Raw genomic sequence first — 16,184 nt, forward strand, 5'->3', positions numbered from 1 at the left:
TGTTCATATTAAAAATTAAATCTTTGTTTTAGGAAACATTTATTTTTAAATCTCTGTGGCTTCCAAGCTGTGTTGATTTGATCTTTACAACTTTCTTATTTACTTTTGCTTGGGGAAAAGGTTGTCTCTGTAACCACAGAAATGCAAAACCTTTGGTGGAAAATATGTCATTTTTTTCTTTGTTTGCAGTTAAGACGGTGCCTTACATTATGGAGAACTTCACCGACTTGGAGGTCAATGTGAGCGGGACCATCGTTCTGGAGTGCAAAGTCAACGGGACCCCCGAACCTGCTATTGCCTGGCTGAAAAATGGGCACCGCATTGCCCCTGCCTCAGGTGAGCCTTCTGAGACATCTGGGGCTGCCGTTGCCTTCTTTCTGATAAGAGCAGAGGTGACCCACTGGGGAAGGGGGAATCGTGGGTCAGGAGGAAAATGCACACTTTCCATCTCCAAGGTCTCAGGTTCAGTTCCCATCCTAGCAGGTCCAGGATGAACTACAGGTAGTCCTCGACCTACGACCATTTGTTCAGCAACCATTCGAAATTATGACGGCTCTGAACAAATGGTGGTTATGACTGGTCCTTGGAGTTCTGGCCATCCCAGCACCTCCACAGTCATGTGATCGTGATCTGGGTGCTTGGCAACCGCGCACAGTTATGACCTGTTGCAGTGCCCCATGATCACACGATCACCATTTGCAACCTTCCCTGCCGACCTCCCCAGAAAGTCAATGGAGAAGCTGGCAGGGAAGGTCGCAAGTCACTGGGGTATGTCTCCCCCACCCGCGCACCCTCCCCAGCCCCTCTGTACTCGTGCTGCACTGGCCACATGTGTACATCCTCCCTGAGCCATGCTGTGCCTCTTGTGCACCCCCTCACACCTTCACCCACCCGGGCGCTCCCCTTGCTCCCTCCCTCACCCAGCAGCAGCCACTTACCTGTCTGCCAGCTTGGGACTTGCAACTCCCTGCCAGTTTCCCCACTGACTTTGGTTGTGGGAAGCTGACAGGAAGTTGTGTTGCCTAACGGCCATGGGATTCAGTTGACAACAGCAACTGGGACTGCAGGGATTGCAGTCACTAAGCGATGTGTTGCGCTTTACAACCGCATCCCTTAGCGATGGAAATTCCGGTGCCAATTGCCATCTCCTGCTAGAACAAATTCTTGCAGAATTGATTCCAGTCAATGCAGACAATACACTGTCTGTTGCTATGGATTTTCAGGAAGGCCATATAAATACTCTGCCAAAATTTCTCCTCTTGTTTTCCAGAACTGTTTTCCCCTTGCAAAAGAGGTATCTTTTTTTTCCTACTTGGTTTGCAGGATGTGTTTGAAATTCTTTCACATTTCTTTCAGTCAAATTTGTGATATATAATGGCAGAGTGAGGGAAAGTCTTCCTTTGTGGAGCTGCCCATTGGAACAAGCTGAATATTTCACAATTTTAGAAAGCAAAGTCCGTTGCTCTCAATGGGACATGCTCCCAGATAATGATTGGGTTCACATACTGTATTGCACTACTGTAAGGCATAATTGGTTTGCTTGACTTCAGCTTGGCATGTTGTGTGAATCCAGCCCATGCATTTGCAAAACATGGCTTATGGCTTTGCTTGATGTGGGAAACCAACCATGATTTAGCAAGCTACTGTATACAGTATGAACCAGGTTAATATACAGTATGTATAACAGTTTTTCTCAACCTGATAACACCAGAGTGTTAGAATGAATTCTCAAAAAGTTGAGGTTAGGAAGACCACAAGTGGGGATGGTTACACTTCAGTTTCAACGTAGCTTTACAATTTATGGTACTGATATACTGTAGCTTAACAACATTTTGTACAAAACAGACTCTTAATAGACCTTTTGGAGAGGATATGTTTGGATGCCTGGAGTTGTATAGGATGGCACAGTTATTATTATTAGACTGAAATCCTGCCTTTATTTTGTACAACTCACAGTGACATACAGTATGTAATGCTCCCACCTTCTATTTCCCCACAACAACAACCCTGTGAGGTGAGTTGGGCAGAGAGAAAGAGAGAGAGTGACTGGCCCAAAATCACCCAGCCAGCTTCTGTGCCTAAGGGAGGACTAGAACTGACCATCTCCTGGTTTCTAGGCCAGCACCTTCGTCACTGCATCAAACCGGCTCTCAGTTGCTATATAATGCAGATGTAAGACAATCACAGAAGGGGATGGATGGATGGATGGATGGATGGAGAGATAAGACAGAGTTTATTGGAGTTCAAAGAACCGATCTTTGCTTACACAAATGTAAAAGAATTTCTCATCAATACAATCCACGGTGTCCATTGTGAAGGGATCCCTCACAACCCTCACACACACAGACACAAATTGCAGTTCAGTCCCAAAACTTACGTTAAATGTATGGGTTGGAGTTAACAGACCAACATCTATGGTAACAAAGACATTTCAATAGAAGAAAATACCTGTAGCTCAGGGTTGAACTGAGAATCCTTGGTGCTCTCTGAGCTTGGTGGTTTGCTTGCAGATGTTTCATTACCCAACCAGGTAACATCATCAGTGCCAGTGAGTATGAGGTTGCTAGAAAATCCACTTTCGAAAATGTCAAAATGCAGAAGAGGGTCTCTCCCTGAAGTCTTGCAAAGACTCTGCTTTCAGCATAAATAAAATTGGACCTGATGGGCTGATGATTAGCTTCAGATGAACTCCACCTGTTCTTGGATACCTTCCTCTCTGAGGCATCCACTGAGGGGATAAAAAACTCAAGTTCATGGCTGTGGCCACCAAGGTGGTGGTTTTGGCCACCATGTTGACTTTTTACACGCACACACACATACACATGTATTCCTTCTTTCTATTTCTAGCCTGATGCTACATAAGGGGGCTATGCAATTCCAGCACCAATTTCCCTGGGAAAAAGACTCCCTAGTGCTTGATGCATTTAAAATAATGTTCCTTTCTCCCTCTTTTTCATCCATCCCCTTTCTTCTTCCAGGAATTTCCATGGAAAACAATACTTTGGTGATTGAACGAGTGAAAAAGGATGATGAGGGTCAATATGAATGCCAAGCTATCAACGAGATGGGTCAAGACAGTACCCGGGCATTTATTAAGATAGAAGGTGAGAGATACCAGTGGGAAATGGTTTCTCTCCAACAAGTTACCCTGGGACTATAACTCCCATCATTCCCAGGCCGCCTGAACACTTCTGGAGAACACTAGATGGGAGAGGCCTCAGAGAAGGCATCTGAGATGTTATTATAAATATATCAAAGATGGGAACGCACAAGCAAGCAATTTCTATTACAGTAGTTCAAGTAGCAGAGAAAGAGCCCAGATTAGTTCATTTCAATGGAACAATTTTGTCTGCTTGTTTCACACTTGATTCATCTTCAATCAATTCGATTCATGGCCCAAAGGCCCAAAAGCAAGTTAGAAATACAATCTGAACTTGGCGTTAGATAGGACAGTTTAGCAAATAAGATATTTAATAAATATTACAGAATACACTTAAAACCCCAACTCATTGATTTGTTACTAAAAACCTTGTTTTTATAGCCATAGTTAAAAATCTGGCTGTTGCCACTGTAATTTTAGGATCTTCATCTGCAAGTAATTTTTTTTTTAATATATTCAGAAGTATCTTGCTTTCTCCTCCAACTCACAGCCCTATGAGAAACATTGGCATAAGGGAAAAAGTCACACGTATTTTATATAGCCGCACACTTAAAAAAAAAAAAATTGCACAGAGCAGTGGTGAGACAGGAAAGAGAAAAATGAAAGTGCCCAACTCTAAATTCAGGCCTCTTACGTCGTTCCCTTGAATCAAGCACAGAGATGCTAGTTAAAAAGAGAAAAAGCACACAGCCCTCCTTCGTCTTTAGCAGTTGTGTCAAAGAGGGCATTTTAACAGGGATTGTCAGCTGCAGTGGCATCATTTATTCAGCCTTGGTTGACCCTGAACACAGCTAAGCAGGCTCAGATTTGGTTCGTACTTGGCTGCGAGAGTATCAGGGAATTCTCAGGCTATGGACTAGACTGGGGTATCTATTCCAGCATTCTGGAAATGGCTTCTGCATTATTGTCAAGAACACAATGTGTTCGTGTCACCAGCAGGAGTCAAACTTCAAATCCAGTTGCCAAAGTTCCCTTGTCATCACAATTATTATTAAAGGTGGAAGATGGAAGGTACCCGCCCTTTTTCTATCTGGCCACTCTGTGAAGAGGTCAAAATAGGACCCATCTCTCCAGAAGTTCCTTTAACTGCTGTTAAAGAACCAAGGTCTATTGCTTTCAAATACATCCATGGTTTATGGCAAGTGAAGCTTGGTGGAGTGGTGGAGCAATGGATCTTGAGCTGAAATCTTCACATGTGTGTCTTTTTCAGGCTCTGAAGAAAAGTCCAACATAGAAGTTATCATCCTGGTTTGCACTGGTTTAGCTGCCACTCTCTTTTGGCTCCTTCTGACCCTCTTCATACGGAAACTCAGAAAAGTAAGATGATCTTCATCATGTTTTAGGCTTAGAAATGAATCAATTTAGATGCTGAAGGAACAGTACTCAATTTCTGTAGTGCCAGGAAAGGCAGAGAAAAGTATTCATGAACCCACAGCTATTTAGCCCTGCAGAGTCAGCCGGAGGCAGCTTCTAAAACAGCCATATGATTCTGGAAAAAGACATGGCTGCTTCAATGATTCAAAAAGAGTTAGTTTGTACATCTCTCACATTTCTGAAGGCACCACTTTAGAAAGATTTGCCCAGCCCTAATACCATGGGGATACAAGGGGTAGGTGGTGGGAAAAGAATTGTCTTCCAAATGTGAATTCTGCATCGCTATCACTTATGATCACTACTTGGTTACTAGATGGCCAGGACTCATTTACCTAACCCATCATTTCCCTAATCATTATTCAATGGTATGATCAATTATATTTGTATATTTATGTTTTTATAATGTATCTTTTAATTGATATTTAATTTTCACTGTTTTAATTGTTTGTAAGCCACCCGGAGTCGTTTTTGAGATGGGCAGTGAAAAAAATACGATAAATAAATAAATAAATGCTGGGCTGGGTCACCAGCAGGCAAAGTGAAACACCAAGCGAAGGCTGGAGCAGAACACCAACATTTCCAGTTGTCTGGAAATCCATTTAACTTGCTATAGATGACTAAGCAAGCCCATATTTTTACATCCATGCAAATGTAGAAAGAATACAGGCTGGTGAATAAAAAAGAGGAGAAGGTGGTTTTCATGTTCCTTAGGAGAAAGAAGTGTCACCTTTGTTCAGACCTTTGCATGGATGAAGCTTCTGTCTTCTCACCTCGCTCTGTGTTCAGAGGCTCCATCCATCTTCTTCCAATTCTCATGTTAGGAAGTTTCTTTTTTCTTTCAGCCGGATGCCACAGATATTAAAACTGGATATTTGTCCATCATAATGGATCCTGAGGAGATGCCTCTTGATGAGCAGTGTGAACGTCTTCCTTACGATAGCAACAAATGGGAATTCCCGAGGGACAGATTGCGGCTGGGTATGTGGGACCTAGGCAAGATTCTGTGGGGGTGGGTGGCCTTGAATATTCTGGGAATATTGCCTAAGTCACCCTTCCAAGAATTCCTAATGACTATGCTGGCTGGCAATTTGCAAAGCTGTAGCTGAATACATCTGGAGAACATCAAGCTGGGATGGATTTGACAGCTAATAGTCCATTTGTATGTCATAAGTAAGATGATAAAGATTCTGATCCATTGTTTAAGGGAGGGGTGGTCAGCCAAGTGAATTCCAGATGTTTTGCATGAATGATGATGGGACTTGTAGTCGAAAACATCTGAAAGAGACTGGGCCATCTGTCTCTGATGATGTCTAATGGATGTCTGGAGCTTCATACAGAATATAGACTACAGTAGATTTGTTAGACTTCATCACTGCTTTGAAGGAAATGGAAGAGAATTGTTTTTCATACTGCTCTGCTAGAGCTAAACATTGCAAAAGCTGGTTGGATAGAGGTAGGCAAGATGTCTCTTTCGTACTGTGAAAGATTGGTCCCATCGCCCACTTTTCTTTTTTTAATGAAATTTTAGTCTGTCCAATTCGTTTCTTGTTTCAACCCCAAATTCAGTCTGTTATCTTGGTGAACAATTCATGGGTTTATAAACTTGAAGACAAATTGCCAACCTGAGTGAATTTTATATGGGCCATAAGTTTTTATGAAGTGTCTTCAAATCCCAGAATATTCTGCAGAAGAAAAAGTGGCAATTCTACAAGTGCAACGGGCAGATAATCATTTTTCAATCATTTGTGGTTACTAATTGGACCACAACGATCGATCTTGGGATTTTATCCAACCCAACAGCCTCTGTTGTTAGAAAATCCACTACTTTCTCAGTGAAATGTCAGCTTGCTACAATCCTTTCCCACTTTTTAAGCCTTCCTTAATGTTTTAATGTTTTGCCCACAAATCTTTCCTACCTATTCCCACTCGATGTGAAAACAAGATAGATCTACACAATTACCAATCTTTTTCTACTATTACTTGGAGGAGGAGGAAGAGGAGGACTAAAGCAAAATTATTTCACTGAATAATGAAGGTTGATGGAAGCATGCAAAGCTTTTTAGCAATGCACAATTTTACAAGCTTTTCTGAAATCTGGAAATGATTCTTAACTGTTCTGTCTGTTCCCTGAAATGTATGACCTGTCAATTCTATGTGTTTGTGTGTTTTAATCTTGTATTATTTTCATATGTTTATAAACTCTGTTCAGTTTATACATATGTTCAAGCATGTGATGCAGACTTTCTGCTGCATGTTACTGGAACTCTGACATTTTGCAAAAAAGGAAGTGGATGTTTCTCTTACATGCACTTTTTATGTGAATACGGCAATTCTTTGCAAATTCAAAGAAAACACAGGATATGCTCTTGGGAGCAGAATCTGTGCTTCTGAGACCTTCCTTCCTTCCTTCCTTCCTTCTTCCTTCCTTCCTTCCTTCCTTCCTTCCTTCCTTCCTTCCTTCCTTTTTTGGCAAAAAAAGTTTTCTCTGTTTGGTTACAAAATTATACTGATGAACCCACAAAAAGAAATGTTCAAAGGGTTCTTTGGCTAAGAAATTTGGGGAAAACGTCCTACAGTCTCGTTGGCCTCTACAATCTAATAATCACCTCCAATTTTTTAAATATTATATTTTATTATGCAAACTAATAAAAATGCATATAACAGCAGGAAATGATCAAGACAATCTCAAAATTAAAAATTAGAGTAATAAAAAAAATAAGAAAAAGGAACAAAGGAAAGTAATGCCTGGACCTTATGATATAAACAGAGATGTTTACAGTATGTCATCATGTTTCCTTTCTTCCTTCTCTGAAAAAACGATGATGATTTTCTTTTCCCCATTATGGTTAGAAATTTATATTTGTAAGTAATACTTCTTCAGAAAAATGTCAGAGGTTATTTCTGCAAAAGCAAGAGTCCGTCTTGCAAAAGAGGGGGGGAGCAATAAATTGTGCAAAACTAGAGGAATTACAGAAATTCCTTCGTTTTGCAGATCTGTTTTTGCAGAACAAGCTTATCTTGCAGTAGAATTTGAGTGCTGCAAAGCAGGTTTCTCTGTTGGTCTTACTGCACCCAACCCTGCTTCTTTTCATTGCCTAGCGTGGTGGATGCTGTCTGGCTCACTCTTTCCTCTTGCTTCTCTAGGTAAAACGCTGGGTCATGGTGCTTTTGGGAAAGTGGTGGAAGCATCTGCTTTTGGCATAGATAAATCTTCAACCTGCAAAACAGTGGCTGTTAAAATGCTTAAAGGTACACCTCTCTCAGACTCCTCAAAAGCTCCTTCCAAAATGCAAAGCCATTTGTCTCCCTGGAGAAGGTTTCCATATGATCAGAAACACTGCAGTTAAAAATAGAATAAGGATGGCAATTTTTTTAAATTACTCTTCCCTCTCCTCCTTACAGTGCCTCTGGAGTGGGGTGGGCAACATGGCGCCAAGCCTTTGGCACTTTTGTGCTTAGCTTTGCGTCTTTGAGCAATCCTGCCTGATTGGGCTATATTGTTTTTCAGTTGCTTTCAGTAGGAAAAAAAAGTAGGATGCATTGGTTTTTAGTTTACAGGTATGGTTTTGGAACTAGGCAAGAGTTCCTCATAAATAAAGATGTTGGGTGGCTGAAGGTCAATGCTTCAACTGAATGGGTGCACACAGAAAGAGGGTGGGCCAGGGAGACATCATTCCAGGGAGATAGAAAAGATGGTTTGCTTTCAGGTTAGATATTTGGAGATTGGACACATCTACCCTGTGACCTTCCTAGAAATAGCCAAGCCTCCTCACCATGGCAACCATGGTGAGAAATCATCCTAAACATGCTCTCATCTCAAGAGCACCCACTGGTACAGTTATCACCTTCTATTGCCCAAATTGCTCCATTTTGCTTCTTTCCATCTCAATGTGTGAATTATAAGTGATGGCAGATGAGATGGTGCAAGGTAATGGCATCCACCCGGGCTTGGGATCAAGGTTGATTTTAGCGCTCTTAGGCAGTTTCTTGAACTTCCAGAGTATCTGTGTTGAAACTGGTCCTGAGTCCAACAGTGACTGACTCTGCAACCTCTAGCTTTGAATTTCTGACATGATAAAACAGCATTGCCATGGACCCTTGTCAAAGATGCACAGGTCAACCTCCAATAGGACAGTGTGGAGGACCTTGCTGAGTTGGCCACCAGGCACACCTATGCTTAGAGCTCCTCCAGAAGGCACACAAGAACTTTCCCTGCCAAAACCACCTGAGTGTGGGCCTGGCCTAGTGGAAGTGGGCAGGCTCTGTGTGCAGAAGATCCAGGTTCAGTTACTGGCATGTCAGAGGTTAGAGGTTATAAAGATGTTCAACCAACCAGCGTTATGCCCTCATTTCAGGCATGCTCCATCAACGTACAGAGAGATTGGGGTGAAGTTGGAATAAGTAACCTCTTGTTTCCCAATACTTGGAGAGGGTTCATTGTCAGAGAGATTAACAAGGGAGCACCGCAATTTGCAATTCATCTGGCCTCCGATTAGTGGCGAGGAAGAAAGGAATCTGGGTTAGAGTGTTAGCAGTCCGTACAGTGAGTGGGAGATGATGCAATCAAAGATTTGTATCTTTTCTACTCAGCTCAGCTGTATGAATTTCTAGTCATCGAAATACCTTGACATCTGGGTATTTAAAGAATTAGAAAGGAGTTGTGCCGAGGAAGCAGATGAAGGGCACAAACTTTCTCAACGTAAAGGGATGTATTTTCTTTCAGTGAGAAGATTTGAGCCATCTGGTATCCCCTAATGACCTTTACATACCAGTTCTCGCAGATACTTGATGAATAAATACATCATTTAGCATATTAATTGCTTGGAATAGTAGTTTTTAGAATATACGATGGATTTTTGTCTCACCACGAGACGGATAGACCGGTTTCTTTCTTCACTGCCAAAGCTTATTGCTGGTTAAGCTTAGTGCCTCTTTTGCTTCGCAACACAAAACCTTCTCCTATCTCTTAGCACAACTTTTGGTCAGTCACCTCCTCATCCTTTTCCATAAGAACCCAATTTCTTGGAACACCCAGCCTTCCTTCCAAGACCATCAAGAATAGCCACTATTCTCTATTTAGTAATATTTTCAAAGGTCCCTCCACACATTGTTCTCCATGCTTTGGAATAATCCCGCGTAGAAGAACGCAGTGGAAAATATCATCCTACAACTTGCCAACCATATGGATTATTTGAGAAATGTTTCCAAGGAGAACAGTGGTCCTTGGCAACCATTGTCCACAGTTCTTTCCTGAAAGCCACTGAAGTAAACAATCCTCCTTGTAAGAGGCTGAGCTGCTGCAAGATGATAGTCTACGTTGCTGGAATTATTAAATGCCAATATTTTAAATCCAAGAACAGGTGTATAATTTGCAATCCTTAGCCTGAGTTCAGCCTGCTTTTGGTCTAATTTCAAAGGCTGTCTCCAAGTAAGCAATTTTCTCTACAAGTAAAAAAAAGGAACCATTTGTTCAAGCCTCCTGCATGGAGAGAAGGAGACAGGCAAGACAAAGCATCTAGATGTAGAAAGAGAGAAAGAGGATGAGAGACAGAGAAATAAAAAATGCCAGAAATCCAGAGAGGAGATATTTGCTTCCATTTTGAAATGGACTTCTCCCACTGCTTGCTTAAGTTCCACCCACTATTATGGCCATTCCCTGCTAGTAGACATGCCCAATTTCAGCTCTTAGGTCTGAAGGCATTTAGGCTTTCAAAGCCTTGGGTGGGAATCCAAAGTTCTTCTAAAAGGTGGCACTGAATTGTAAACTTGAATGGGATAGAAAGAAAGAAAGAAAGAAAGAAAGAAAGAAAGAAAGAAAGAAAGAAAGAAAGAAAGAAAGAAAGAAAGAAAGGAAAGCTAGCTAACATGGGTAGTAATCATATCAATGGAATGTAATGAAAGAGGTTTAAATTTAATTTTATTTGAATTGAAATGAAGAGAAGCCAAATTGTAGTGTAAACCATCACGGGACTGTAGTAGTAATAATAAATGAAATTCAAGCAATGAATGAAGTTGGTGTCCCCTCCCATCCTTCCTGACCTTAGCTCAATCCACCTTATGAATGTTTGCTCTCCAGGGCAACCTCCAAAATCAGGTGTGTCCTTTGGTCTAAACATTTTGGGTAGCTCCATCCCTCCAGATTATTCCCAATGGAACGTAGACAAAAACAGGACAAAAAATTGCCACAACTCTTAGAACTTCCATTGTTGTCCGGTGGCCAACATTCTACTCTGTTATTCTAGCAGGAAACTGGGAGCAGAAAGGGTTTTCAAGAACAACTCAACCTCTCCTTGAAGATAAGAGGCTTTGAGAAGGTCAAGGCAGGAAATGGTGCCTTATCTGATGAGAAGATTAATATGCAGAAACCCTAAAAGAGATCAGGACACACTTTGTTTTTTCCCATGGTGGTGTTTGCTTCCCTTTCAAACATAAACAGGAATTAGACTCTTCCCGTGGATGATACCCTGTTGTGTAAAGATGCTTGTGTCCTCTTTCTCAAGCAGAGTGTGCAATGACCAATGAATGCAAGGCTCTGATGTCAGAACTGAAGATCCTGATCCATATTGGACACCATCTAAATGTGGTTAACCTACTGGGGGCTTGTACCAAGCCTGGAGGTGAGTATTAGCTGATTCCTTGGGTCCGTAACTTTAAACAAAAACAAAAACTTCCATATTAAAATGAATCAGTCCCGAAAGGAGGATTCTTCTTCTAGGTGGTGAATTAAACCACATTAAGGTGATGTGTGACCACCCCCAGCTGCACATGAAAGGTTTCCTGCTTGTAATACAGGGCAGGGAAGCAATTTGCTGCCATCCATTTGTTCTGGACTGCAACTCCCACAATGCCTCCAGCAGATGAAAGTTGAAGTCCAGAAGGTATGGAAAGTACAAGGTGGCCTATCTATGCAAAGTCAGAAGGCTGAGCTAAACCTTTTTTCCTGACAGGCCTGTCTTATGCAAGAGTAGAATTTGGGATTGTGAGTGAGTAAGTAATGGCAAGGCTGAGAATTGTACCACTGATTGGGCATAATGTTGTAGAAGATCTTTTAAGGCATCTGGGATGTCCTGGTTGATCCTCCATGATCTTGATGCACAGGTTGAATGCCACTGCACTCACAGCAAAGATCTTTTTTTCAAATCAGTTATGGCTGGTGAGGCCAGAAGAAGGCAAGCAAGCCATCTGCATCTAAATCCATGTTATTTACATCATAGGGAAAAAAAAGTTCTAATATGTGTGCAAAGGAATGGAAAGGGGCATTTCAGAAAGCATGACAACATGACTGCAGCACCCTTACTTGACATGCTAAAGCAGCTGTGCCCTTGGAAAAGTTCTTGAGCATGCTTCAAAGGCTGCCACTGGCTCTCTGAAGCAATGTGTACATGCATAGCTGCTCTGCATCACTAGTGGCTACAGTAGAAGGATTATCTGTGTACACACATGCAGGCACAAAGGAACAGAAACAAAACTATCTTGCAAAGCAGCCATTCACATCTTCCAAAGGAGAGATTTATTGGTTTATTTATCAAATTTTTATCACTGCCCATCTCCCCCCACAAGGAGGGACCCTGGGTGGTTTACAACTTTACTGCTTCATTTGTGCTCATGTACTTGGCAGACAGCGCCTGTTGGATACTTTGTCTGAGTCTAGCATCTACCACGATGTCATTATTATTAGGACCAGGGACATATGAATCACACTGGGGTAGCTGCCCTGATGTCTATCTTCTAGAGCTTCTAAACCAGCTGCCTCAATAAGGGCATATTAAATAGCTTAAACACAGATTAAAGAACTTGTTTTTTTCTAAGCAACTTCATTAATTTCAAAATAAAGATAAAACATGAAAATATAGAAATAGGTTGAAAGAAAACTAAAGAGAAAAGAGAAGGACTAAAAAGCGCAGAAACAAATAGAAAGAGATACAAAAAATGACTTCCGACTCTTTACAGCAAAGATATAATAAGGAATACATTAATCTCTTACTCCAATTTTAAGAAGCATTATTTCTATAATCCATGTCAACTTAATAATCAAGATTCAAAACTATAACTTCATTTTTTTCAGTCACCAACAAGAAAACCCAAAAGCAACTCTCTACCAGAAGCAAGTTTAAACTAAATATTATCACACATATCTATAGTCAGTTTCGCCTTCTCTGCCAAAACTATTAAGTTTATCTTATTGTTCCCCTAATATTACCTTCCACCACTGTACATAAACTATCTTACTCTTATTATATTAAAAAAAATACAAATCAAGCTGTTATTTCAAACTAAATAATTAACAAACATACAGGGGATAAATTCTGTAATCCATTCAGTTTAAAAACCTTTAGGATCACAATACATATCTTTTCCCAGTAGTTCTTAACATTCTTAAAAAACAACAAGAAATGCCTCACTTTATAAACCTTTAATCTATAATTTTCTTTTTTAATACACCCCCAATAGTATTTCTATTGTCAATATTAATAATATTTGGTGGCTGCAATGATGAGATTGAAACTCTGCTGGTTTTTATGTATATTCTGGAGCTTCAACTGCAAGATCATGGTCACCATCTTGATTCTTTTTACCATGCCCTGCAGACAACTCTGAGTGTTCCAGTTTACAAAACAGATAAAGCCAGCAGGTACCTGAGCTGGATGGGCTCTGCCATGGGGGAGAAATTAATCTGGTTAGTGCCTGATGGAGGGGCGACCAGAATACCCCACGGTTGTCCTGTAGGCTGAGAAATCAAATCAACATCCTGAAAAAAGGCTGCTGTATCTTGCCAAGATCATGCACAGCATGCTCAGGAATAAAGATCAAGTTGAATGAGACTTTACTGGGGGGGCGGGTTCCTACCAACATGTAACTTGCTGCGTTGGCCGTCATTTGAAAGCACAAAGCACAAATACAAAATAAAGCTTCACGGGTAAGATCAGATTCCTTTTATCTCTGAAACGCCGATTGCTTGAAATAGCTAATATGAGTTACTTCCTTAGAGTTGCCAAGTTTGAAAAACACTGGGTTAGATTATCCAGAAATAGCTCATAGTAGCTATTTCAAGCAATTGGCGTTTCAGAGATAAAGGAATCTGATCTTACCCGTGAAAGCTTTATTTTATATTCCCAGAATTCTGGGAGGTCCACACATCTTAAAGTTGCCTAGTTGGAAAAACACTGGTCTGAACCCATCAGCTGCTATTCTACTGCATTTCCATCACTCTGTTTCTGCCTCAACCACAAAATGGGTTGGTCCCCCCGCCCCCAAAATACAGGACGTGCTCGGAAATGCTGCCTTTTTATTTTTTCAAAACCAACCTCAGTTCGAGAAAATGAAGCCAGGTGTCTTTGGTTCTCCCAAATACGAGAGAGAGAAGCTGGAAGGTGATTCTGATTTAAATGAGGCTCTTTGGAGAGAACCTCCATTCCTAGAGTTTCACTCACCGATTATTTAGATTGTAGAAAAATTACCTTAATGTATCACGCAAACCAACTGGAGAGACAGGGAAATAAAGCAGTAATACTCACAGAATTTGATTAGCAAAAATAGGGGAAAGTAAGCATTGAAGATCTGTATTCGGTGGAGTTGTACTGAAATCACAACATTAAACAATCATTGGCACTGAGTTTTATCAAAGTTACATTCAAAAAGCAAAATACAGGTAGTCCTCGACTTGCGATCATTCGTTTAGCGACCATTCGAAGTTACAATGGTACTGGGAAAAGTGACTTACGACTGATCCTTGCACTTACGACTGTTGCATCTTCCCCACGGTCACGTAATCAAAATTCAGGCACTTGGAAACTGGCATGTATTTATGACAGTTGCAGCATCCTGGGGTCACGTGATCACCATTTGCGACCTTCCCAGGGGGCTTCTGACAGGCAAAATCAATGGGGGAAGCTGGATTCACTTCATGTCCATGTGATTTGCTTAATGACCATGGTGATCCGCTTAACGAGCATGGCAAAAAAGGTTGTAAAATCAGATGCAACTCACTTAATGACCGCATTGCCTAGCGACGGAAGGTCCAGTCCCAATTGTGGTCATAAGTCAAGGACTACCTGGTAAATGCAAGAGGGAAAGTAGAGTAAACCAAAGAAACAAAGATCAAACTATGAGCCAGTTAAGGTAAGGAGCGTGTAGGATTTTTCCATGCCTTAGGCAGCACTTGGCTTATGAGATGCAGAATGCATTCTGCAGTAGTCAGTAGGAAAAGAACATTAACTAGATTTGATGGTTACGTGGAAATAATTCTCCAGGCACGCGTTTAATCATTTTCCTTTCTTTTGCATTTAATTTGGTAACAGACTTTGGGGGATTCAGGGTTCACACGCAGCCTTGAGGCTCAGGCTGGACACCCCTGATGTCCATGATGATGGACAACCTGCTAATGGCAAAAACAAAAAAGCAAAAAATTCATCTGACTTAAGGAAACTGCGCTTGGTTCTCCTCTGTGAAGAAAACAGAGAAGAAAACTAGGCTTTGGGACAGACTGGGAGTTAATCCTTTCCCCCTCGTAACTACAGTCTGGCTCCAGATCCCCCTTTGAAATATTGATTAGATATGACATTGATAGGGACACGTACTCACGGCATGCTATCAAAAAGAAACAACTCGATGGGATTCGGGCAGGCTGCAGACTTCGTAAATAAACAATTAAAAGATTCTCTGAGGTTGAGCTTGACTCCTGATGATGAGATGGACGTGCCCCAAATCATCTGGAGCTTGGAGACATCCATGATCCTTAATCTATACAACTTTCTGCATAACATTCCGTTGTGCTGGTTCTTCAGATTTACCCCGTGTTGTTCGATGTGGGGAAGTCCTTTGGGGGCAGCCAAGTCAGTAATGGCCAAAGCTAAATAGCCGTCATGTCAAGACCAAGCTATGATCTTAGTCTCTTGGTTAAGGGAAATGGTGATTTCCTTTGGTGGCAACTAATGGTGCTAATTAGTGGCATAATTGCTGTTCAGGGAGCAAGGAGGCATGTTTAGAAGGACGGGCAGACAGGGGCGGCCTTTGAGTGCTAACAGGGTAGCAGGGAGCAGTGTAACATCGGCACAAACACCCATCAGCAAGTAAAAGCTGGTGTCAGTCCCATTAAACAGAAAATATGGCCAGTCGCCAGTTTTCATTTCTCACTTCCTGGCCCCAATTCTCTGCTTGACCCTGGATTCAGACTTCTTTTATCTGTTGCCCATTTTCTTCTGTGCTTGCAATAGCGATGTTTACTTACTTTTGCTCATTCCTGTGAAGTTCCCATGTGTTATCATTTTATAAACTTTGTTTTGATCATGTCTGCAGGTCCTTTGATGGTCATTGTAGAATATTGCAAGTATGGAAATCTGTCTAATTACCTGCGAGGAAAACGAGGTGATTTCATTGTATGCAAGGTAAAATACGTGCCCCGGGTGTGTCAGTCCTTTGAAAACATCAAACGGAAAAGGGTTTCATTTCTTGTCCAAGTGAGAATTGGGTTTGAGTAAATTCAATCATGTATGTCATCCCTTAGACGTTAGGGAGACTTTTATTCAGAATGGAAGATTGATTGATTGATTGATCATATTTTTATCTCCGCCCATCTCCCTCATACGGGGGACTCTGGGCCGTTCAAGATTACTCCTTTTTTGGACTTTGCACTAATAACTGAGTTGTTGCT

General features: G+C 41.3%; 1 protein-coding gene across 1 annotated transcript in view; it reads left to right on the forward strand.

Moving 5' to 3' along the window:
• The window catches only part of LOC134504543 (vascular endothelial growth factor receptor kdr-like), a 160,318-nt gene that overhangs the window by 110,233 nt on the left and 33,901 nt on the right, over positions 1-16,184 (forward strand). The window contains exons 14-20 of the mRNA XM_063313806.1: positions 190-336; positions 2,979-3,104; positions 4,371-4,477; positions 5,377-5,512; positions 7,679-7,783; positions 11,038-11,151; positions 15,830-15,918. Coding sequence (XP_063169876.1) covers positions 190-336; positions 2,979-3,104; positions 4,371-4,477; positions 5,377-5,512; positions 7,679-7,783; positions 11,038-11,151; positions 15,830-15,918 — 824 coding nt within the window. The remainder of the gene's footprint in view (positions 1-189; positions 337-2,978; positions 3,105-4,370; positions 4,478-5,376; positions 5,513-7,678; positions 7,784-11,037; positions 11,152-15,829; positions 15,919-16,184) is intronic.

This window comes from Candoia aspera, chromosome 12 (genome assembly GCF_035149785.1).
Source record: "Candoia aspera isolate rCanAsp1 chromosome 12, rCanAsp1.hap2, whole genome shotgun sequence".
NCBI classification, from domain to species: domain Eukaryota; kingdom Metazoa; phylum Chordata; class Lepidosauria; order Squamata; family Boidae; genus Candoia; species Candoia aspera.